At 39.9% G+C, this 23,468-nt stretch overlaps 1 protein-coding gene across 2 annotated transcripts in view; it reads left to right on the forward strand.

The window, feature by feature from the left end:
• Nucleotides 1–23,468, forward strand: part of Qpct (glutaminyl-peptide cyclotransferase) — a 29,580-nt gene that overhangs the window by 520 nt on the left and 5,592 nt on the right. Inside the window, exons 2-5 of one of the 2 annotated variants that reach the window (XM_013517539.1) lie at nucleotides 7,415–7,561; nucleotides 14,530–14,808; nucleotides 21,631–21,807; nucleotides 23,184–23,266. In XM_013517539.1, coding sequence (XP_013372993.1) covers nucleotides 7,415–7,561; nucleotides 14,530–14,808; nucleotides 21,631–21,807; nucleotides 23,184–23,266 — 686 coding nt within the window. The remainder of the gene's footprint in view (nucleotides 1–7,414; nucleotides 7,562–14,529; nucleotides 14,809–21,630; nucleotides 21,808–23,183; nucleotides 23,267–23,468) is intronic. The other variant, XM_005390874.2, reaches the window with a different exon arrangement.

Below are 23,468 nucleotides of genomic sequence, written 5' to 3' on the forward strand. Positions count from 1 at the left end.
ACCCCGCGTCCGGGGAGCCGGGCTGGCGTGCTCGCCGGGTGCCTCGGCGGGACTCCCGGCGGCTTCGAGGACGCCGGCGGGCTGCTGATGTCGCCGGGCTCCTCTGCTCGCGGACGATGAGGGTGCTGAGGGGCACAGGAAGTGTGTCTCGCCCGCGGGGCCCCGCGGGGAGGTGAGGGCGCATCTGGGCGCAGCTGCCACTCGGGACCCACGAGGCCCGCGGTCGGTTGCGCCCGGGGTGTTCCCACTGCAAGCCCCGGCTGAGTCCAAGGATGCGCGCCGGGCATTAAGCTTCCCCGCCGACCCTGTACAGACCTATGTTGTTGATTTTAGATGTTTAAAGAGAGCAAGTCGGTAGTGGCTCCTTAACCGGAGTCCTGCTTTATTTTGAGATCTTTGTTTTTATTTTCCTCCATAAAAGAGGATATATATGTTGTTTTGAGAGAAATGCATCTTAGTCGTTGTGGAAATCTCGTACAAGGAACTTAGAATGAAAACAACTTGTAAGATCCTCTTTGTGAAACGAGTAGACAGATTCACATTTTTCTTGTGTAAGAGTTTTGAAATCGTAAAGTTGCCAAGACTGTGCAAATGTTAATGACAGTGGAGTAAAATGGTATGTTTTGAAAGAAACTATGAAGAGCAGCAAAGTCCAGGGATACTTTGACAAAGTTCCTGAGCAGTTCTTATTTTTTCTTTTCAGTTTTAAAGTAATTTCTTTATTAGCAGATGTTTCCCCTACGTGATGGATACATTCATCCTGGGGAGTTGGTGCATATACATATTGCATTCAAACCACTTCAGTACGCCTGTGTTTACTCAGACGTTTGAAATGCAGGACTCACTGGTGACTACTCACCCTCTGTCAGCCACAGGCATACATACATGAATAGCCCGCTCCACTTCTGGGGATAAGGCTTGATGATCTTGACACTTAGCGCCCACGACAGGCTCCCACTTACGGGGAAACCACCCTCACTGGGAGCCTGGTGGGGTAAGGAAAACCAACTGCAGTCACCTCATTATAAGAGAAACAGCTTTTCATCGGACTCCAGTAGATTAGTGCCCATGAAGAAGAAGTCTGTAGTACATGCTCTTCACCCTGTGGGAATAGTTTTCTGCTCAGACACTGTGAAGGACATATTAAAGATTAGAGTGGGGTGTCCACAGCAAGCGTGTCTTTAAGACACATCGAAGTGGATGGAGTCATGAGATGGAAACTGTCAGAAGGAGGTGTTCTAAGGAAGTCATTTGCGGAGCTGAGTAGGCTGCGGGTATTTGTGGGTGGGAGAAAATGCTATGATTGTTAAAATTTTTTAAATTAATGAGAATTTAACTTCTAAGACATGTCCTTTAAAACATGAATCACTACTATATTCAGTTTAAGAAGCTTCCAAACACTATTCCATTGGAAACTGGATACTTTCAAATGGCATAAACAAATGAGACAAAGGGCATCAATAAATGACAATCAGCCATGGCATTCCCGATTTCTAGCTCTCTCTCCCCACCCATGTTTGGCAGGCCTTTATGAAGTCTTTGGGCAACCAGCTGCACCTTCTGCCAATAGGAGAGGTGTGGTAAAGAAAGTACCAATTTTGAAATTCATCTCTTTTGTTTTGAAATAAAGGTGTGTCTCTTTCATTGGCGCCTAATATGTAAAAGCAGACCAGTCCTAAGTATGGCTATGTTTAGAGGATCATGATTTCGTTTATTTGAAGCCTGGAAACAAGTTTTCCTTAGAAGCAACAGTATTTAGTTTTAGATTCCCAAGTGAGCTCAGACATATATTAAGGGGATTAGCATTTGGGTAGCAGGTGCCATATATATATATATATATATATATATATATATATATATATAATCATCTCACTTGAACCTCATAGTACTCTGTCAGGAGGGTATAGTTATCTCCAGTTTGTAGATGAGGAATCATGACCACATTCCTTTGGTATAGGACCATTCTTTTAGTACGTTATCCACCACCCGTTGAAAGGATTCTCATTATTCAGCTCTTCCTTAGGGGTGAAGGACTGCTGGCTTTTGAAAGGGATTCCTCTGTTTTGAAAAGGATATTAGTTCCAATAAACTAAAAAGTGTGGCTTTTCTTGGAGTCTCTCATAAAGTTAACATGTGCTCATTTTAGCAAAGTATACTAAAAAAGAAAGTTTCACCCATAAATCCATGCTTGAGACATAACTGCTGTTAATCTTTCTGGTGTTTTTGTTGCTAGTCTCTCTCTTTCTTTCTGTCACGTACACACACATATATACATTCTCTTATGGAAATCTCAGGGATGAATGAATTAATCCATGTAAAACACAATGGCTGGCTCAAGATAAAGGCTCAATAAATTTTAATTATATTAAAATAGGTACACATGAAGATTTATTTCATCCTGCAGATTGTACTGTAAATATAATTTTGTATCTTGCCAAGGAGCTTAATAGTGTATTATGAATATTATTTTAAGCCAATAAAATACATTGAAAGCACCATTTGATGATTACAAAATCATCATCATTTTATAATTCAACTATGTCTTTAGTCTTGAATATTTATGCTGTTTGTAAGCATTCTCTATGATAAAACTGAGACCCAGTGTATTTTAGTTAGTAGAATTTTCCTTCATTGTAACAAAGTTGAAATAAAAATATTCAAGTCACATGGGGGTGGAGGGGCAAAGCTTTTGAAGAGAGAGCTGATAGGCAGGTGGGCTGGCTTCCCCTAGGAGTCCTTTTTCAGGATGGGCTCTGGCAGCAGTTAACTGCTGTCTTCAGTGTTTCACGTTCTTTGGCTTTTGGAACCACGTGTGTTCTGAAAATCTTTAGGGCTCCCTTCCTCCACGGTTCCAAATCCTCAGCCATCCACTCTTTCACTTGCATGATTCTTCTGGAAGCAAAGATGGAGACTCCAAGGCAGGGACAGAGTGGTCAGTGGTGGGCCTGGTGTTGATAGAGAGAAAAAGACAAAACATATCGTTGTGAAATCTTTATCATCTGGTGAGTAAGAACTATGACACCCATTTCACACATTAGATACAGCTGATAGCTGAGGGAGCTGAGATTTGACCCTAAATTGTTTTGTTTAAAGACTGTTCTGGTTTGATTTTTAAGAAGAGCTGCTTGCCCCTCTTAAAAGAAGGGCAGACATTAAGGAGGCAGACATTGTCTTTTTCAGTTCTCTAGTCTTTTCCAGCTGTGTTTGTAATGTCAGCAGCATCTGACACAGAAGAATTTCCATAAATGCTGGCTACATTGAATTTGCAGGTAGACAGAAGTACTAATCTGAGGGCTGTCTGGAACACTCACGTAGGAGGGGAGCTTGAATTGGCTGCACTTCTGTCATGATCTCTGTCTAATTCAGTGGTTTGGAACCTCAACTCCCTCTGCATGCTGGGCCAACTCTACAAATTATGTTAATTAAACCCCTCTTTGACTTGGCACCATGTGATTAGCCAACAGGAGATGCTGCAGGATATCTAGTTCACACTTTTTGAGCTGAACCATTCTTGTCGCCCAGAGCAGACTTATTGTCTTTTCTGCCTGGATGAAAAGACAAGGCCAGGACTGTAACAGAGCCTCGTTCCTCTGAGAACACCTGCACCAATAGAAATTGTTGAAGTGTCTTTTAATTGAAATAAACCAAGACTTGGTGTTTGCCTTTCCCTTTGAGTGCAATACTGTTTTCCCCTCAGTTTCTGTCCTCTTGTTGAGCCCAGCTTTTCTCTCTAGGTTTCTCCTCTTACTCCTTCTCATGTCTTTTTTAAAAAGATATTTATTGATTCTGAGAGTAAGACTCATTAATAATTGAATGCATGCAATTTAAATTGGGAAAATCAAATGCTTTCTCATAGAGTGCTTTAATAAATAGCAGGGCTTAAGTAATTGACTGAGTGTGGTTGTTTTGCCTTCTCTCTCCTTCACTGACGTGGAAAGCTTATATCTCTGTGCTTTTGCAGGGACACCCTCGCTCCCAGAGAAGCAAAGAGACAAGGCTCTTTACGGAAGTATTACATATCAATGATGGTTGTAAGCAGGAAGTTGAGGAGCAGCACACATAGGGGGCTGGGGGTATGGCTCAGTGTTAAGAGTATTTGCCTGGCACACAGGATGTCCCTGGGTTCAATCACCAGCACTGCAAAAATAGCACTAATAAAAAGTAAATTAAATTAAATCTCTGTATTTGTAAACATCCACGGGATTGGTTGCTGAACTTACTATCATCCATTAAGCGTTTTTGTGGTGCTGTTTGCCCACCAGGTTTCAACAATAATACCTCTTACAGTTAAAGGGATATTTATAGTGTTCCTGGTTTTTGTTAAATCTCTGAAGAACTTTTCTTAGCCTTACTAAGTTGATTACTCATTTAACATGAAGTCAATTTCCGTTTACTGTGGACATGAAATGAAGGAGCCTTCCCATAGTGAGCAGACAGGCTCTTGGACAGAGCGGTGGACAGTACATAGAAAGGCTTCATTGGTCAGTCTTTGACCCATAGTTTTTTTGAGACAGGGTCTCGCTATGTAGCTCAGCATGGCCTTGAACTCACTATGTAGCCAGGTTGGCCTGGAACTCACAGTAATCTTCCTCCTGCCTCAGCCTCTTGACTCACAGTTTTTGATTGTCATGATGACTCTTTTGGGCCAGTCCCACTTCAGATTGTCAGAAGCACTGACTGCCCGAAATTCATAAAGAACCACGCCCACTAACAATAAACTATGGCGCTTCCTGACCCCTTCCTGCAGGTAGCCACCTGTCTCTTCTATATTTATACTTATGCATTTAATTGGTTTGGTATTTATGAGAGAAAAGATGCAAATTTTGCATTATTATTACATAGACAGTCTTAGCTAAGATAGTTTTAGAAAGCTAACCCATCTGTTGATTCCTTATTTGATGAATTTGCCAAATATTTATTGAATACTCAGTAAGAGTCAGGCCCTGTGTGGCTTGTGGAGAGAGATGTAAAGAGAGAGTCCTAGCTGTCATGCTCCTGGGAGCTGCTATGAGATACAGACATTAAACAAGTAAACACGCGAGAAGTGGCCTCCATGCTGCAGCCAGAAGCAGGCTGGAGCTAGCCAGGTGGAGAGGAAAGGAAATGACTTGTAAGGCAGAAGGCACTGTTGATTCCAACGGGTTGGGGCTTCAGCGTGCTTTGGGGCATGAACAGATGCCAGGGTGACCAAGCATGGTGAGCAGGGGCAGTGGAACTGCACAAGCTGTGAGCCAATAGGAGAGAAGACAGACTCCCATTGGGTGGTTAAGTAATAATTAACCATGGAAGTCCTCTGACCTCTCCAGTCCATTTTCTTCTTTTCCCGTCTCACATTTTTATTGTTCTGCCTTTTAGCTTCAGATTTCTTCTTCAAGTGCTGTTTGAGACCTAAATGAGGGTTTAGACCTTAGAGGTACAAGGAATTTAAAGGCTATAGTGGCAAATCAATAAGGAAATACACTTTAAAACGTGTTATGAATAGAGAAGCAGAAACTTTAAGATATTTAGGCACACCATTGGTATTCAGTAGTAAGTGGGAAGGGAAAGAATGAGGCAGAGCATGGGGTTGGGACCCATAGACTAGGGGTCTTCTCATGGACTTACATAACTTTTCTACAGCTTTGGGAAGTCACTTGGTTTCTACAAGCCTCAGTTTCCACTAAGACATTGAATATTTATTTTGATAGTTCACATATATTAGCTCACTTAATTCTGATTACCCTAGGACGTAGGTGTTACCACTTCCATTTTATGGATGAGTGTTGATAAGGTTGAGTAACCTGGCCAGAGTTGTAGCTAGTGAGTGTAGGTGGTGTTAGAAGTTGAGCAAAGAATGCATGTCTGCTCCAGCAGTCAGTGCTCCTAGCATGATCAGTTCTGAAGCTTAACACTGGGCCATCTCAAAGTTCAGGGGAGTATAATAATCAGACAATTAAGCTTTTTCTGATTTCACAGCTTCTCACCAGCTACAAGGAGTCATTGATATGGAGTGAAACTAATCTTCGTGGTCATTCAAACATATCCAATCAGCGCTGATCTCAGAAGGAATTGTAAGACAGATAGAGCACCCTCAATTTTGTATCCCGAAGAACTCAAATGCCTTATATCACCCTTGTCTTTCCCCTTAGGAAATAAGTCATCAGATAGCCACTCACTCCCCTTTGAGAAGGAGTAACACATTCTGTCACTGAGTGCCTGATACACATGTAGTGAATGAATGATTCATCATTACCTATATCATAAGAAAATACAGCAATTTGTAAAACATCAACATCGAAGATGCAATTATTTTTCCAGGACAAGTTCTCACCATGTAGTCCATGGCTGGCCTTGAACTTGAGCTCCTCCTACCTGAGCTTCCAGGATGCTGGGATTGTAGGTGTGCCTCACCACACCCAGCTGAAGATATACATTTTCATGTTAAGTTGATTTAGCTTTTTAAATTTCACTTTAATATATAAGTTTACTGGAGAGTGTAAACATGAACAGCATATTAGAATAATATTTACCTGAAGATTTAAAAAAACTTTTACTATTTAGCAGGTTAAAGAATCATCAAACTCAGGTTGAAAGGAATAGTAAGTCATTTGAACCAGTCCTGTCCTGTACAAATAGGAAAGCAGATGCAGATATGTCATTTTAAATTTTTTAGTAGCTACATTTAAAAAATAAAAAGATAAAGTTAATTTTAATATGTTGAATCAAAGTTATTTCAATATGTAATCACTATAAAAATTATGAATGAGTTTTTTTCATGTCTTCCAAATTCAGTGTGTATGTTATACTTGAAGTATCCTTCAGCTTGACTAACTACATTTCACACCTGTAATAGTAGTGTGTAGCTAGTGGTCACCATATTGGATACTGTAAATCTAGATCGAATTCCTCTCTTAGTTTTTCTGGGGGAATGAGATGTTAAGAGACCTAACCAGGCTGACTGAACCTGTAACTGGCAGCCAGGGCTTTGAGGCCAGCTTCTCAGACTACATGACAATGCTTATTCTACAACAGTGCCTTTTAAAAGAGGTGATGCTAACAAAGTATATTGTTTTCTTGGTTGTGGTTTTTAAAATGTTGGGTTTCCTTGAGACTAAGGACCCATAATTAATGTTATTAAACCTTAGCTATACAAAATGATTGTTCAGAAAAATCATTAAAAGTAACACAGGTACTGTGAAATACCAATTCCAGGCTAAAAGCATTCTGTTATTTTTGTTCTTAAAATAAGCTGTCAAATTATTTAACTTCCTATGTGTAAAGGGCCAGTTTTACAATTGAGTAGCTTAATTTACCTCATAGGACATAAGGACATAGGACATTTACTTTGGAGGTTTAAAGGTATTCATACCAATGTGTCAGGATAAGCCTTAAACATGAAATTGTAGACAATTAAATAATTTTCTTTGATCCTCAGAATCATCACCAACCAGCCATTCTGAATTCCTCTTCTCTTCGGCAAGTTGTAGAAGGCACCCATATTTCTGAAATGTGGCAAAATGACTTACAGCCATTGCTAATAGAGCGATATCCGGGATCCCCTGGAAGCTATGCTGCTCGACAGGTGAGAACACAGCAACAGATCTAAAGGGTGTGGAATAAATGCTTTCCTATAAGGGAAATGTTATGGTTATGATCCGTATCTCCCTCCGTCATCTTATTAGTCATCATCATGAACAATGAAAAAAGTCAAGTGACTGAAAATAGAGTGATACCTGTTAATCTAAACAGGTTTATGTATGAAATCTCTGTCTGAGGTACAACACTGGACATGGTACTAAATCCTCGTCTCTTGACCATTTCAGTAACATACCACTATGTCTCCTAATCTAGCTTCTTGGATTTGAAAACCCTGACATCAACAGCTTCTGACAGCTCTTACTGGCAGCTCTGAGCTAAGAATGAGTCACTGTACTATCAGCCTTCATGCCCAGGGAGAGGTAGTTTTCTCCAGAGGAGTCAGGGATAAAGTACTTTCTATAGAGCAGTGCGTCTCAAATTTGTAACTCTGACACACAATAAGTATATATTGTATATTTCATGCACACAAACATGCAAATATGTTTAACTGAAACCAAAATTTTGTGAAAGAGCCTCATTCTTATTATCTGTAATTTACTTCGCTATTGTTAATTCTATTTCACTAGTTTTTCAAAGTGCCAGTCATTATCCACTGAACTGATTTCAAGACCTACTGATTTTGCCATTGCCATTTGGAAGATGCTGCTGGTGTCTTACAGAGGGTAGAATGACCTGTAGGCTGGGCCTGACTTTGAATTTCTCTTTGGATTCTTAGTGTTAGGTCTTTCTAAGCAACTTGAAATCCCACCTCTGAATATCTGCTTTATCAGACCATTGCATTTCGAGGGACAGCTTGGGAAGGGATTGGCTGGTTCCTCAAATTCTCCTCTGAGACCGCTTCATCTGCCGAGCTTTTCATGTAAGAATACTTGGCACCCGCCGCTGTGCCCAGAGAGACCTGCAAGGCCCACTTTATTCAGCCAGCTCTTGGACTCTTCCTCTCTGCCTAAATTCTGGTTCCTATGCTAAGAGGACTATAGTTCTTTTTAACCTTTAAGTAGACTGAGGAACAATAATGATGACGGCTGATTTTTATGGACCACTTCTACCTCTCAGCCAGTCTTCATAACAATGCTATTATGTGTGTGCTATTATTATTCCAATGTCATGAATTAAAAAAAAAAATACCTGACGTTTAGGTACCTGAATTTATTTGCTCAAGGCTATTGTGCTAGTGATGAGGCCAGATTAGAACCCAAATCTATGAGACTTCCTTGTCCTATTCCTAGAGAGCTTGGAGGAACCACTGCACTTGCATAGGTCCACCTCTGGGTCTTCCTATGCCTATGTTGGTTTCCGTGCCCGGAGTGAAGTGTGTAACATGCCTAGAGTTCTTCAGGCCTTGTCTCCCCCGAAATTTCTTAAATGGGAGTCAGAGCATTTATTGGCACTTTCCAAAATCCTCAATTTCTCATTTTTTGAAAAATCTATGAGGTTCAGCCCGTGAGGCTCAGTCATTTTCATTTTCCTATACCATTTGCTCTTCTGGCCATCTATAATCAGAAACATATACAACTTCGGCCTGATTTCCTTAATTTTGAGCTCATGAAGTCCATAAATGCAAGGAACAGTGTTAAAACCGTAGCTTCAATAGAACATATAGTGTCAGAAGTACACATAGATACTGTTGTGGTTCAAGATTACACATTTATGTAAAAGCATTACTGTATCCACAATAACATTTTCTACTGTTCTGTAGGGTTGGAGACAAAGGAGAAATTTACTGATAGTATGTTAGTTTATGGTGGGAACTAGGCGGGGCTGCCTCTGCATGGTCTGGCTGATGCAGCAGTAAATCATAACAGGATGGTTATGTCAGAAATGTCACTGAGAAGATTCAGATTTGTTCTTTTTTGGGGGGAGAGAGTTGAGATAGGGTCTCACTATGTATTCCAGGCTGGTAGAGGCTGGCCTTGAACTCACTTTGTAGCCCAGGCTGGCCTCAAACTCATGATCCTTCTGCCTCAGGCTCCCGAGTGCTGGGATTACAGATGTGCATCACCATGCCTGGCAGTTTTGTACATTTTTAAGAAACTCACAGTTAAATCTTAGAGACCTGTTCCCTACGGTGTGGAAGATAAAGAGCTTCCTCTTTTGAAAATGAGGTAGATGACAGAGGTGTTGTGAGGGAAGTATACTAATGGTCTTCCTTTGGCTAACAGTTCTGAGCCTTTTACTCAGAACTGAATTTAAGCGAGAATGATAGCAATTATTCTCCTGAGGCCTTTTTGAGAACTAGATCAGACCTTCTATAATTCATAAAGTGACAGGATTATAATTAGATAAGACTCTCAATTCTAAAAATACTGTGGATTTGATATAAAATTGTGGAAGGAATTACCTTTTACAGTCAAGATGTACATTCTTATGAATTCTCTTTCAGAAAAAGAATATTTTGGTGGACTCATATCTCACAATCTGCATTACTATTAGATTACTAGAATATTTTTATCTGAGGTCATAACTTATAAAATAAATAATTTGAAAGCATTACATTGTGGGAGCATTTCAGTGATTTCTACGATAAAAATACAAAATAAATTTAAAAATCAGGATGACAAAATCTTTCTTTTTTTTTTTGGTTTTTCTCCGGTACCGGGAACCGAACTCACGACGACCTTGCGCTTGCCAGGCAGGCGCTTTGCCGCTGAGCTAAATCCCCAGCCCCGACAAAATCTTTCGATGGGGCAAATAATCCTGTGTCTATAAAGTACATCTGAGGCCCCAAAAAGGGACTTGTTCAGTCAAAGATGTATATGTTCCAGAGTGCACCCCCATGCCAGCCTCCTGAGTGGAGGACCCCATGTGGGGTGCCCTCAGCTTGGAGCCGCTTTTTGTTGTGATACAGCCAAGAAGACGTGCCAGAAGTCCATGTGGTAGCGGTCAGCATCCTGACAACAGTGTGTCTGCAGGCTTTGTGCAAATACTGAGGATCTATTTCCCCCAAACAATTGTGGTGTATTGATGTCACTGCTTCTCTAAATCTGGGAAATTAGGATTTTAATTAAGTTAGATCCAGGATCACCCACTAATGTTAACCTAGAATACATCTCCTTCACCCTACCCCTCCAGAAAGTAGAACATCACAGAATAATGCCCTCATCTCCTTCTTCCAGGCCTGAAGGGCCCAGCTTTTGTCTCTTGGAGTTGAGGGAGCACAGTTGCATTAGACCTTAGCGGTATTCTAGCAGTAAAATCAGTGGTTTGGGGAGCTTCTTCTAGAGACTTATAGTGGGAACTTGCAAGACTAAGTCTGACAGCCAAAAGCAAAACAAGGAGTATTGATGACCTAATTATACTTTGAAGCCAATTTGATTGTTTGTAATGATTATTTATCTTAGTTGCTAAGATAAATAAAAGTACAGTACTTATACTGAATACAAAAATGTTATTCCAGGAAGAACCCTTTTGGCAGCACTTGCTGATTTTTTTGTGGGATTTAGTGTGCATGTAGACCTCAGAAATAACGGTCAAGACCCGATTAGTAGCTGGGGAATGAGTTTGTGTGTGTTGCTTCTGAGCAGTGCTAACAGATACATTTTAAAAAATACCAGTTTATTTGCAGGCTACTGTTGGTGCTGAAGAAGGGATTTTATGGAGCAGTTTATCATCTGGCTACCAGATGTTCTGGAGTATATGCTTTTAAAAAAAAGATTATCCCTTTTATGGATTTTTTTTTTTTTACAATGTGTAGGGACTTTGAGAGCCCACAATGAAGGAAGTCGGGCTGAAGTTGCATTTTCACAGTCTTTGGGAAAGCTTGTCTTAGATGTACAGTGATTTTTCTCTGTTCCAGCAACTAACGTTCTGTGCCATATAATTTTATATATTTTATTGATTCAAGCCATATTTACTGAAGGCTTGCAGTGAGCCAAGCACTGTGCTAAGAATTATGGAGAATAACACAATAGGTGAGATACGGATGCTGATTTTTGTGAAAGGTTATGAACATTTATTTTGATGACGTGAAAAGAGAACATGTAAGGCTGTAGTAGAAAAGACAAGGTATAAGCACACACCATGTTTTTTAAGCCAAAGTCTACCATCTACCAAAAGCAAAGTGGCGGGGGAGATTGAGAGAGAAGGATGAAGAGAGAGGGGTGGGCAGGGGAAGGAAAATTATTAAGATGTGTTATATATGTGCACCAACTCTCCACAGTGAATATAATCATTATGCACTGCAAACATGTATAATAAACATAAAAAAACCCAAAGCAAAAAATGAATGAATAACTGGGGAATCATGTTTATTTGGTTTTATCAAGACTGACTGTAGAATCAGTGCCACCCCTACCCCCAAGTTTCCCTCTCCCTGGAAGCTTCCTGCTATAGTTTTTCCAAGGCCCTTGCCTACGTGTCATGTCACATTAGCAAACAGCAGGCCACTACAGTCTTGGCGAGGATAGAAAATCCTGTATTTCCTTGGGGGAAAAAATATCTCCCATTTGTTTCCAGTTATTGTAAGTTATTTGTTCATCATCTTAAGGTCCATCCCTACTGGCTGTTAATTGTGGGACAAATTGCTGGTTATTGTGAAAGTTAGTTTGTTTTTTGGGTTTTTAATTAAGGCAATTTACAAAGATGTTTTGGGGGAGAGATACAGTGAGAAAAATGGGGCCAAGGGAAAACAAGGATTGAAAAGAGTAAATACAATAGCAATGAACTCATAATTTCTTCTCCTTCTCCACCTCCTTTCTTTTTTTTTTCTTCTTTGTTTTGTTTTGAGACAGAGTCTTGCTGTGTACCCCAGGCTGGCCTCTAATTGGCCAGCCTCCTGCCTCAGCTTCCTGAGTGCTGGATTACAGATAGATACCACCTTCCTTGACTCAAACTTTAGGTTCTTAAGGAAGATCCCTGCAGTCCTGAAGTACTTTTCTACCTGCTGTTCCTTCCCATTAGTCCTTGTGTTTCCCATAAAATCCAAGTGGCCAGGAAAGCATGCAAAGAGATTTTTTTAATATTTTTACCAGCATTATCACTGGATCCAGACCTGCCTTACATACAGATAGAAAGCTTTTGATATCCATTTTTTTTTTACAGGATCTTTTGTCATTATCCTTGTAGATGGTGTCAATATCTTGTTAGTGTTCATTATATGTGAGGCATTTGCTGGACTTGGGGACATTTGCTGTGCATTTGGGTCAAAAAGAGCTACATTTTGCAATTATTATCTTTGAAGAGCTTAGACTAGATATGTACAGGACTCTGATTTCTCAAGCATGTTTTTTTGGCCTCCTAGAAATATTAAAGTAGACTTTAATGCTACAGACCCAGATTTCTATCACTTGACTTCTTTTTTTATATTTTAAAACTTTTTTTATTTTAAAGAGAATAAAAAATAACAAAATAATAGCAGAGACAAAAACAAAACAAAGCAAAAACAATAAAAATGATACAGGGCTTCAAAATAAAATGATAGGAATTAACAGTGGTTGTTATATTACATATTGTTATCTTCAATGAAGTTGCCCATATTACCAGAAGTAAGAAGGCAAGATTGATCAAACCATTAAAGAGAATAAAAAAAATTAGAAATGATACAGAGCTTCACTAAACAAGATGGTAGGAGCTCACCAATGGTTGTTATATTGCATATTGTTGTCTTCAAATTAGTCATTCGTATTACCAGAGATAAGCATTTCCCTTCCTTCTTTCTTTCTTTTTCTCCTTTCCTTCATCCCAGTTGTTCCTTCTTTTGAGCAATTTCTTTCCCTTTTATAATATCTATTGTATGTTTTGGGTTTTATTTATTCTTTCAGGTTCTTACACTAGGGAGACAATATGATGTTTACACATGAGGGTCTGATTTCACTTATGAGTATGGTCTCTAGTTGCATCCATTTACCTATAAAAGCCTCAAGTTTCTCTTTTTTATAGCTGAGTAGTACTCCATTGTATAAAAATACCACATCTTTTCTATCCATTCCTCGGTTGATGGACATTTGAGTTGTTTCCAAGATTTAGCTATGACAAATTGTGCCGCTATAAACATGGCAGATATACCATGTATATAGATATACCACATATATTGCTGTGGTATGTTTTTAATTCTTCTGGGAAAATACCCAGAAGGGGAATAGCTGGGTTAAGTGGGACTTCTAATCCTAGTTTTGTGAGGAATTTCCACACTCATTTCCACAGTGGTTTCACCAATGTATGCTCCCACCAACGGTAGAGAATGGTTCCTTTTTCCCCCCACAACCCCTCCAGCATTTGCTATTGGTTGATTTCTTGATAATAGCCATTCTTTCTGTGGTGAGATGGAATCCCAGTGTTATTTTAATTTGCATTTCTTGAATGACCAATGATGTTGAACATTTTTTCATATATTTATTTTTCATTTGTATTTCTTTATCTGAGAAGTGTATATTCATCTCAGATGCCCATTTTTGGATTGAGCCTTTGAATTTTGGAGGCCTAATTTTAAAAAACTCTTTATATGTTCTAGATAGAAGTCCTTTGTCAGAGGAACAGTTAGCTAAAATTTTTTCCCAATACGTGGGTTTTCTTTTTACACTGTTGGTATCACCTGACCTCTAATATGTGCATAATGCATTATTCAGTAAGAAAAGCAAGAAGCAGAATAACATGTAAAGTAGTATTTTTTCTTATAAAAATGTATATACCTTTGCTAAATATGTATGTATATGTATATATATTAGTATAGACTTGTAAAAACAAAGAAAAGATATGTAGCAGATCTACACCCATCTATTAATATTGGTTGATATTTAACAATCATCTGGGCTTAATTAATAAGAGGAAGTTAGGGGAGAGGGAGAAGATGACTTTTCCTTTAAGTATAGCAACAATAACAATATTATTCTTATTAATAGGAATAATAAGCATGCACGATAACTTTAACTTGAAAGACCTTATGTGCCATTTTAAACACATAGTTAACAAATAAAAACTGTTTATGTATGAAATTTTGGTTTTTGTTTTGATCAGCACATCATGCAGCGAATCCAGAGACTTCAGGCTGACTGGGTCTTGGAAGTAGATACTTTCTTGAGCAGGACACCTTATGGGTACCGGACTTTTTCAAATATCATCAGCACCCTTAACCCCACTGCCAAACGACACTTGGTCCTCGCCTGCCACTATGACTCCAAGTATTTTCCCCAGTGGGACAACAGGATGTTTGTGGGAGCCACTGATTCAGCGGTGCCATGTGCAATGATGTTGGAACTTGCTCGTGCCTTAGACAAGCAACTCCTTTCCTTGAAGGTATTTTTTCCTTTTGTTGACTCCTAGAATAAAATAAGTTAGCAGCAACTTAGTGAATTCTGAAATCCTCTGGGGAAAGAAAATGCCATTTGGAAATGGAGACCTTTTGATACACTTTTGTAATTTGTTACAAAATGACATGAAGTTGAAGAAATATTAATTGGAAGAATGCATGATTTAAAATGTCAACCATGGCTATATATCTAACACATGACAGTGCATTTGTTAATGAGGACCTAATTTCTCAGCCTTGGATATGTATTAAATTAAATGCAAGATTTCTTGGCAAATAACGGAAAAGAAGGAAGTTGGTATAGGTCTAAGCTTGAGAGTTATGTTTTAGAATGAGCTGTGTTTATTTCTTTCCTGTTCACACAGTCCTGAAGCATCACGGTCTTCTGAGATGTGGTGGCTCTTGCACTGGGGGGAGGGAGCGGCAGGAAAGTGGTTCTAAAAAGAGTGGGTAATTCAGACACATCAAGATGAAAAGCACGAAGCAGAAATGCATTATTGTTATAATCTGTGAATCTCGGCTCACTTTTATGTAGCATAGCAGAGCTTTTGTTATGCTCTCAGCTCAAATACTTCGGAGACTCTCAGATGTTATTTCAGTCTCTGTGTTCTTAAGGGTATATTGGAAAAAAATGCTAGACTAGATGAAGACATTTTGTTCTGATACCACTCATAATCAAATAAACACAACACAGCAAACACAAAAACTTTGTTCACAGGCAGTAAATGCCTTTTTTCCCCCTTAGAGCTTTATGAAGGGTCCAGCTTTTGGTACAATGGAGTAAAGCAGTAAAAGGTTTATCTTGTAATAAAAGTAATAGAGATATTTGGTTCTATTTTTGCTGGATATGCTCAATTTGAAGAAAGCAAGGATTGTTTATATGCTCTCAGTATACTTTTCACTGTTTTTTCATTTTGTTTTCTGAATCTTTCAAAATGCCTTTGTCCCAGCCCTCCCCTGCTTTTAATATGCATCTTTCACTAGCAAGTGGGAGAGAGGGACTTTGAAAGTTGTCATGACGCAATGATATTTGCATTTCTAGTATAAGATATTTGCATTTCTAGTATAAAGACCTGTGTGAAGTATAATTTAAAAGGTATAGTTTTGTGTAGTGGGTGAGTTTTCTCATGGTGAACTTTTTTACCTTTTCCCATGTAGCTTACTCCTGCCTTTGGTGGTTGAAAATGGACAGGGCTAAATGACTTGTTGGGTGGGCCAGCCTCATTAAATAATTTGAGTCAACCTATCTATTTTCTTAGCTTTTTTCCTAGAGGTAAAGGATGATGTGGACAAATTTTTAAATAGGGCTAGTTTTGAATGCAGACGTGGAGAGTATCGGATTTATTCTTATAGATATATTTTAATTAATTGTTTATTAGGGATTTATTTTAGGTTCTTCAGCTGTCATGGATTGGGAAAGTGGTGGTGGGTGGGAAGTGACGTGGGAGAGGGCTACACAATACACTAGGTTATCGTTCCAACTCTGCAGCCCTTCCTCTCTTCAGTAATAAGACTATAATTACACACCTACATCTTTGTCTTGTAACTTTGTCACGTCCTCTCATTGTAGCCAGTTGCACTTCTTCACCCTTGACTCTGGATTTGCTTATTTGACTTGGCCAATGGAATGTTAGTGGATGTGACTAAAGGCTGGAAATGTTCTGTGTCGGTATCTTTGCCATCACCATGAGAAGGGTGTGCTGTAGCTGATCTGCCAGTCCCAGTGGGAGGGTAAGAGACATGTAAAGCAGAGCCAGCCTTGCTGATTGATGCATGAAGCAGAGCTGCTCCAGACAAACCTAGCGATACCATTGCTCCCCAGGTGACCCATTAACATGCATAATTATTGTTTTAAGCCACTGAGTTTGGGGTAGTTTATTACACATAGTTCCTGTGGTATTAGCTAGCCCGTACGGTCTTGGATCAAGAAAGACTGCAGGTAATTCATTGACTATATGAACTCTGATAGCGAGGCTGCCAGAGTCATACCATCACCATGAAGACCTTCAAAAATCAGGCCATGGAGATGACCTAAGTACAAGGTACAAGCATGAGTTACTAGAAATTGATGGCCATAGTTATTTTTCTGTCAATCCTGAAAAGAAGTAAAAAGAGCAGGATTAGGGTTCATAGCAGTCTCCCCCTATCTAAACAAATTGATGCTAAGAGAAAAGAATGAAAGTAAATCATTGCACTGATTCTTGGAGTCATCCCACTTTGAAAATTCAGTGGGGTACCCTAACGTTCAAGCCCTCAGAAGATGCAAACTGCCCTCTTTTGCCTCTGCTCTGGGTGTGGAGAGAATGCCTCTGCTCCCGAGCTGTGCCATTCAGCTTTTGATTTGTGGTTATGCTGTTTGATTTGGAATTAGAACTTTGTAAACACTAAGGCTTTTTAAACAGCTAGAAGCTTAAAATATCTCCACTGAAGTGGAGATCCTCCCAATAGGAAAAATCTACTTAACTGCTTAGTACTTATTAAACCTGGAGCATATGTATGTTCCCCAGATCTGTACATCCTTTGCTTGATGCTATCAGGAGTTATGAGAAATTAAAAGTAAAATAAAATGTCTTTTTTCTTGTGGTCTAATTGGGGAGCAACATTAAGATAATTGAAATGCTTAGGATACAAAAATAATGCAGATTTTCAGAGGATAAAGGCTCTTTTCTTTTTTTTTATTGAGACCACCCTAAAACAGCCAGAAAAACTCTGCTTTTGAAGAGACTAGGACACACATGTTAACAGGTACCTCTATAGGAAGACAGAGATGGATGGAGACATAGCAAATGATGTATCAGAGTGGAATGGAATCATATTCCCTGGTGAAGTGGGGTAGGAACTGGAGGAATCCAACAGATCTTCTGATAAAATCCTGCAAAGGCTCAGAGATTAGAGATATGATATATCAGGAAGACAGAGGGGAGGCGAGGAGCCGGCACAGGGAATGTTAAGAAGTCCGTATAAGGAACACTTGCTTACAGAGATCCCTAGTCCTCACCAGTTAGGTAGGAGAGTACCCTTCTGGTACCTGTGCATGCGATGAGAGAATATTTTTGTAGAGAAACTGAACCGATGAGGTTCTGAACTTGAAGAGATCAGATGTAAAGAAGGACAGCAACAAGGTACTTAGGGAAGTCAGGAAGATGAAGTCAAAGTCCATACATTGAAATGTGAGATCTTTAGTCTTTCCTCATTTCCAGCACCAGAAGGCCAACAGCTGACTTATACCCATTATGTAGGAAGCCAGCTTCTTACTCCACAGAATGTGGACCACCTCACAGAAAAGGTCATAGCGAGGGACACTGGGGGATCCTCAGTGAAAACACAAGATTGCCCTTTGGTGAAGCCAAGTAGTTTGTGTTTCCAACCAGTGCTTTACTATGAATGAGCACAAAGGTTGACCAGAGACCTAAGAACAGTCTCCATCATGAAGGAAAGAAGCAAAATAAATAATACAGATTGAAAACTGAAGTTGGAGGAAATAGAATATTATAAGGAGCAGAAGATAACTTGATACTTTAAAAATATCCATAGAGAGATAAGACTAGAAGATGTTTCTATGAAATGGAAATGGGATGTTCAATAACAGAACAATCACAGGAAAAGAAAAGGCTCTTAGGAATGGATATTAAAAATACTACTTTAAAAATTCAAAATATCAGTAAAAGAGTTGAATCCTAAAGTGGTAGAAAAAGGAACAGTAATAAGAAAAGAGATGATGATGACTTCTGGAAAATCATTCCAAGAATTCTAACAGGCTGTATAAAAATTTTTCAGCATGAGAATGGCACTGGCTTCTCCCCAGAAACCTTGGGATCTAGAATTCAATGAAATTGTGCATTAAATATTTTAAATAAAAATAATTTGCAACCCAGAATCTGCATGCTCAAGCAAATAAAATATGAAACAGAATGAAAACATTTCAGATATAAAGTTTCAATAACACTCACTCTCATGTATGCTGTTTCACTTTAGAAGTTGCTCAAAAATATGCTTCAGCAAAATCAAGGGAAAAAAATCAAGGAAGAACAAAGTCACGAGTTCTGGTCACTGGGAATCCCTTCTAGGCAGAGGGTGTCCTTAGGGTGAAGGGAGAACTGAGATAACAGGTAGCAAGCAGGTCTAGTGAGCAGCTGGCCTAGGGTGCAGCAGGCAGAGGAAGAGGCCCCCTGGAGGGGGCTCCCGTAAGAAACAAAACCCACCAGATACCTGAGAAACAAAGGAGCTCCAGTATCTGAAAAGTTTGATCCCAAAATTCTGGGGATACTTTAGGCTCAAAGAAAGTGAAAGGAATCAAAAAATGGCCTGAGATGAGGAAAGGTGTGTGCATGTGTGGGAATAGGCTTGCAGAGATAAGATGAAGCAGAGCAGGGTGTGTATGTGTATGTGTCTATGGAGAGGGGCAGGAGACTCACAGTGGATTTTGGCCTAAGTAACTGCAAGGGTGATTTTGCCAGTAGTTTATGTAGGCAACACTTGTTAATGCAGATTTCACAAGGCACATCAAAGGGCTGAGTTTTGGTGCTTTATATTTGAATGTCTATTGGACATCTGTGTGGACATGTTTATTTGACAATTGGACATACAGGTTTGGAGATCAAGAGTAAGGTCAGGGCTAGAGTTTTCTTTTTGGAATTGTTGATTATCTATCTATCTATCTATCTATCTATCTATCTATCTATCTATCTACCTATGTATCAAGACCCAAGTATAGATATCAATGAAGTGAATGTGAACAGAGACGAGAACCAAGGAGCAAGCCCTGGAGCTCTCTAGAATAAGAGGGAAGAGCATTGAAGGGAACCATCCGTGCTAGCTAAGGAAGGAGGATTGTGGTATCCTAGTGGCCAAGTGAAGAAAATGTCTCCAAGAAGGAGCCATCAACTATCAAATGCTGCCAAGTCAGGAAAGATGAATACTGAGAGTTGGCTTTTGGATTTAGCAACACAGAGGTCATAGGTGTCCTTAACTGGAACAATTTCAGTAGGCAAAGGAGATGAAGCCTAATCAGGATAGACTGAAGTTCAATTGGGGTAGAGCTGAGGTAACTCTGCCAAGGAATTTTTCCATAATGGAATTTTCAAAATGAGGGAGTAGTTGGTGGGGATGGTGGGTTCAAATATTTTAAGATGGCAGAAGCAATAGCATGTCCGCAGACTAATGGGAATTATCCAGCAGAGAGAGAAAAACTGATGATGTGGAAGAGAACTGGTATTTGCTAGAGTGATGTGTTTGAGCAGATGAGAGATAGGAGTTAGTGTATTGGTGGAGAGTCTGGCATCTAAGATGAGTGTGGGAAAAAGAAGTCCAGGTCAACCGTTGGAGGTAAGTATGGGTGAGGTGCTGCGGGTTAAGATGAGGAGGAAATGTGAGATATGCAAAGAGTGGGAAGAAAGAATGAACACAGGAAATATAGTGTGACTGCCAGTTAATATGGAAGGCCAATTTGATGCCCGAATTTGATGGTCATGAATTTTAAACCAGACCAAACAAGTGAGCTTGTGTATTTTTCTCTAGCCAGATTCAGCTGTGAAAGTGCAGACACAAGGTAGGTGGAGAATTGGATGTAATGTTCTGTTTTTACCGCGAGAGTTTGATCAGGTAGGGAGAGGCAAGGGAACTGAGGGTGTATGCACAAGCGGAATTAGAATGATTGACTGGAATTTAAGCTGAATATGAGTGAAACAAGGACATTATTGGGATCAAGAACTGTGAAAAGGCGGAAGATTTAATAGATTAGGGGTCTAGTGGTTGAAGGACTGAGGGGATTTCAGTATCATAAGGAGTCATCTGAAACATGGAAGTTGCTGCCAGGCAGTGGAAAATGTGGAATTAATTCTAATCCTGTTCCTTCTCAGTTCTGCTCAAGTACTATCTCTTCCACAGGCCTTCTTTGATTCCCCAGGGACTTCACCTCTCATTCCGTCCAATCTCCAGTGAACCTATTTTATTTGTGGCCCTTGACACATTTTTCCATGCTCATGTATTTGTTTCATCTCTACTAATCCAATTTAAGGGTAAGCTTATTCAAGGGAAAAGCTATAATTATTCTTCTTTGCATCCCTGTAGCATTCTTGGAGCAGATTCTTGTTCCTATTCTCAAGAAAAAAACCTTTCAGATTTAAATATGGTGAGAGGTAAGAAAGATGTGCAGATACTTCAGATTGGGCTTCCCAGGAAGCAGATTTTGGTGTGGAGCTTGGCATTCAGATCGTTTAGTAGAGAGTGTCTTTGGGGCAGAGCTGGCGGCAGGGAGGAGAAAGGAAAGGGATTAGGCAGAGAGAGAAGCTGAGCTGTAGTGCAGGTTCAACGACAGTCTCAGCCAACTTCCTGGGAGCTCTGGAGATGCAGTGGCCTTTTAGAGATCCCTGGCTCCTGTACAGGTCAAACGCGGGATGTAGGACACTCCCAGGAGGGCAGCTGAGACAGTTTCTGCAGTAGCTGACAGCTGTCCCAGCAGCTGGGGCGCCACATCCTCCTGTGTGTTACCTGTTATAGTGTTCATCAGCAGCAGTTCCATTGTTTCAAATTTTTCTGGGGAGTAAGAACAGATAAAAACCTATATTTTAGCGGAAGCAGAGAAAGGTGAAATTTACGTGGGTGAAGATTAAGGGAGGTGTGACAATTGTCAGAGAGGAAGCGGTGTGAAACAAATTGTAGCATAGTTTCACTTGCTTGCTTTAGTATCTTCTTTTATTTATGGCACATCTGTCTTTTTGCCCAATTAATAGGAAAATACTGTTTTTAAATCATCACAGCAGTTTTGCTCTTATTTATGTATGTATTAATATTAATTTTTTCTTTACCAGAATATATCAGATTCCAGGCCAAGTCTGTCACTCCAGCTAATTTTCTTTGATGGGGAAGAGGCATTCCTTCACTGGTCTCCTCAAGATTCTCTGTATGGGTCTCGACACTTAGCTCAGAAGATGGCATCAACCCCGCACCCACCTGGAGCCAGAGGCACCAACCAACTTCACAGCATGGTTAGTGTGCGAAGTTTCCCTGGTGCTGCCTTCAAAGGAGAGGTTGCCAAAGCCTAGAAGTGCCTCCAAATCCTTGGAGCAGAGTGTTTATAATAGAACATTCTTTGGCAGGCATTAGGTTTTTGAGGAATCCCAGAGCTACAAAGAACAGTTCTGGGTTAGAAGCTATGTTTGGCTGAGCTTCATTGAAATGATGTAAAAAAAAAAAAAAAAAAATCAGATCAAGGAACTGACAGTTTGGTTTGTTGGAAACACATTCCCTAAGTACCTTACAGAGGTGGAGAGAGCAAATGCCTTCTCTGAAGCCTTTAAAAACAGAGGAAACTAGGGTCCTGGGAAATGGAGCATGCAAGGGGTAGAAGTGAGGCATTTTTTCTCTGTCTTTAAAGTCCTATAGTGGATCCAGTGTGTGTGTGATATTTTGATCTGCTGGTTCAGTGAGAAATTTTTGACATGAGGGTGAGGCATTCTGATGGTGCCTTAAAATTCTGCTACTGAATAATAGGTGCAGCCCACAGCCTCATTTTCATCTTCATTCCTGGACCTGCAATCCATCCCTAATCCCTCAGCCTTCCCTTGAACCTTCTCCTTGCTCTGACTCTCATCCCATATCTGATATTTATCCTGTCCCCAAGTCCTCACTAACCCCAGCTGGGAACTTCATGCTACCCTTGATACTTCATGCTTCCCCATATTCATCCGTCCCTGATCCTCACCCCATCTGTAAACCAAAACTTACACTTAACCCCTCCACCCTACTTCTCATCCGTGACTTTTCTCTATTACTGACCTTTCCCGTGTAAGTCAAACTGGTCCCATTTGATGTCCTTTATGTTTTTATCTGGCACATTTTCTGTCGGCAGTTTACCCCCTAGGTCCACTGGCAGCTCAAAATGGGTCAAGGAAATACGATCAGCACCTCATTCATTCACTTGTACCCAAGTTGATGTAAGGGTTCAGAGAAGGAGGGACCTGGTTGATCAGTGGTAGGAGCAAAGTTAGTTATTTGTCAGTTCAAATATGTGAATCCACAATGATGGTGAAGACCATTTTCCTCCAGAAGGAAAAAAAATACAAAACCTCTTAATAGCTTATCCAACCTTGTCAATACGTTCATATTTTATTTTATTTTTATTTGTTTATTTATTTTGTCTTTTTGAGACAGGGTCTCGCTATGCAGTTCAGGCTGACCTTGAGCTCATTTTGTAGCACAGGCTGGTCTTGGACTCGCAACGATCCTCCTGCCTTAGTACGTTCATACTTTAAACAATCTTGTTTTTTACATCTAATTATCATTCATGAATTTATACATACTATCATTTTAAAATCACAGACTCTGAGAATGTTTATCTACTATGTGTTGGTATCTTTTGTAGACATTCATCTATAAATCAGGAGGTTTTAATCTAGAGAGTCCTGTGCAGGGAGTTCTCAAGCTTGCTGATGTTTTATGGCTCAGGTAAATTAAGGTATTCTGGTTTAATTATAGAAGCTTATAGCCAGAAAGGTTTTAGAGATTAGCTAGTTGGAGCTCTTCATTTGATACACAATAAAATGGAGATCCAGGGACACAATATTATATATCCTATTTGCAGGGGATTTTTTTTGATGTGTGGCTTGACCAATAGTTACTCTCCAAGAGCTCTTCCATAGACAGTTGT

This window comes from Chinchilla lanigera, unplaced genomic scaffold, assembly GCF_000276665.1.
Source record: "Chinchilla lanigera isolate Chin_1 unplaced genomic scaffold, ChiLan1.0 scaffold00040, whole genome shotgun sequence".
NCBI lineage: Eukaryota > Metazoa > Chordata > Mammalia > Rodentia > Chinchillidae > Chinchilla > Chinchilla lanigera.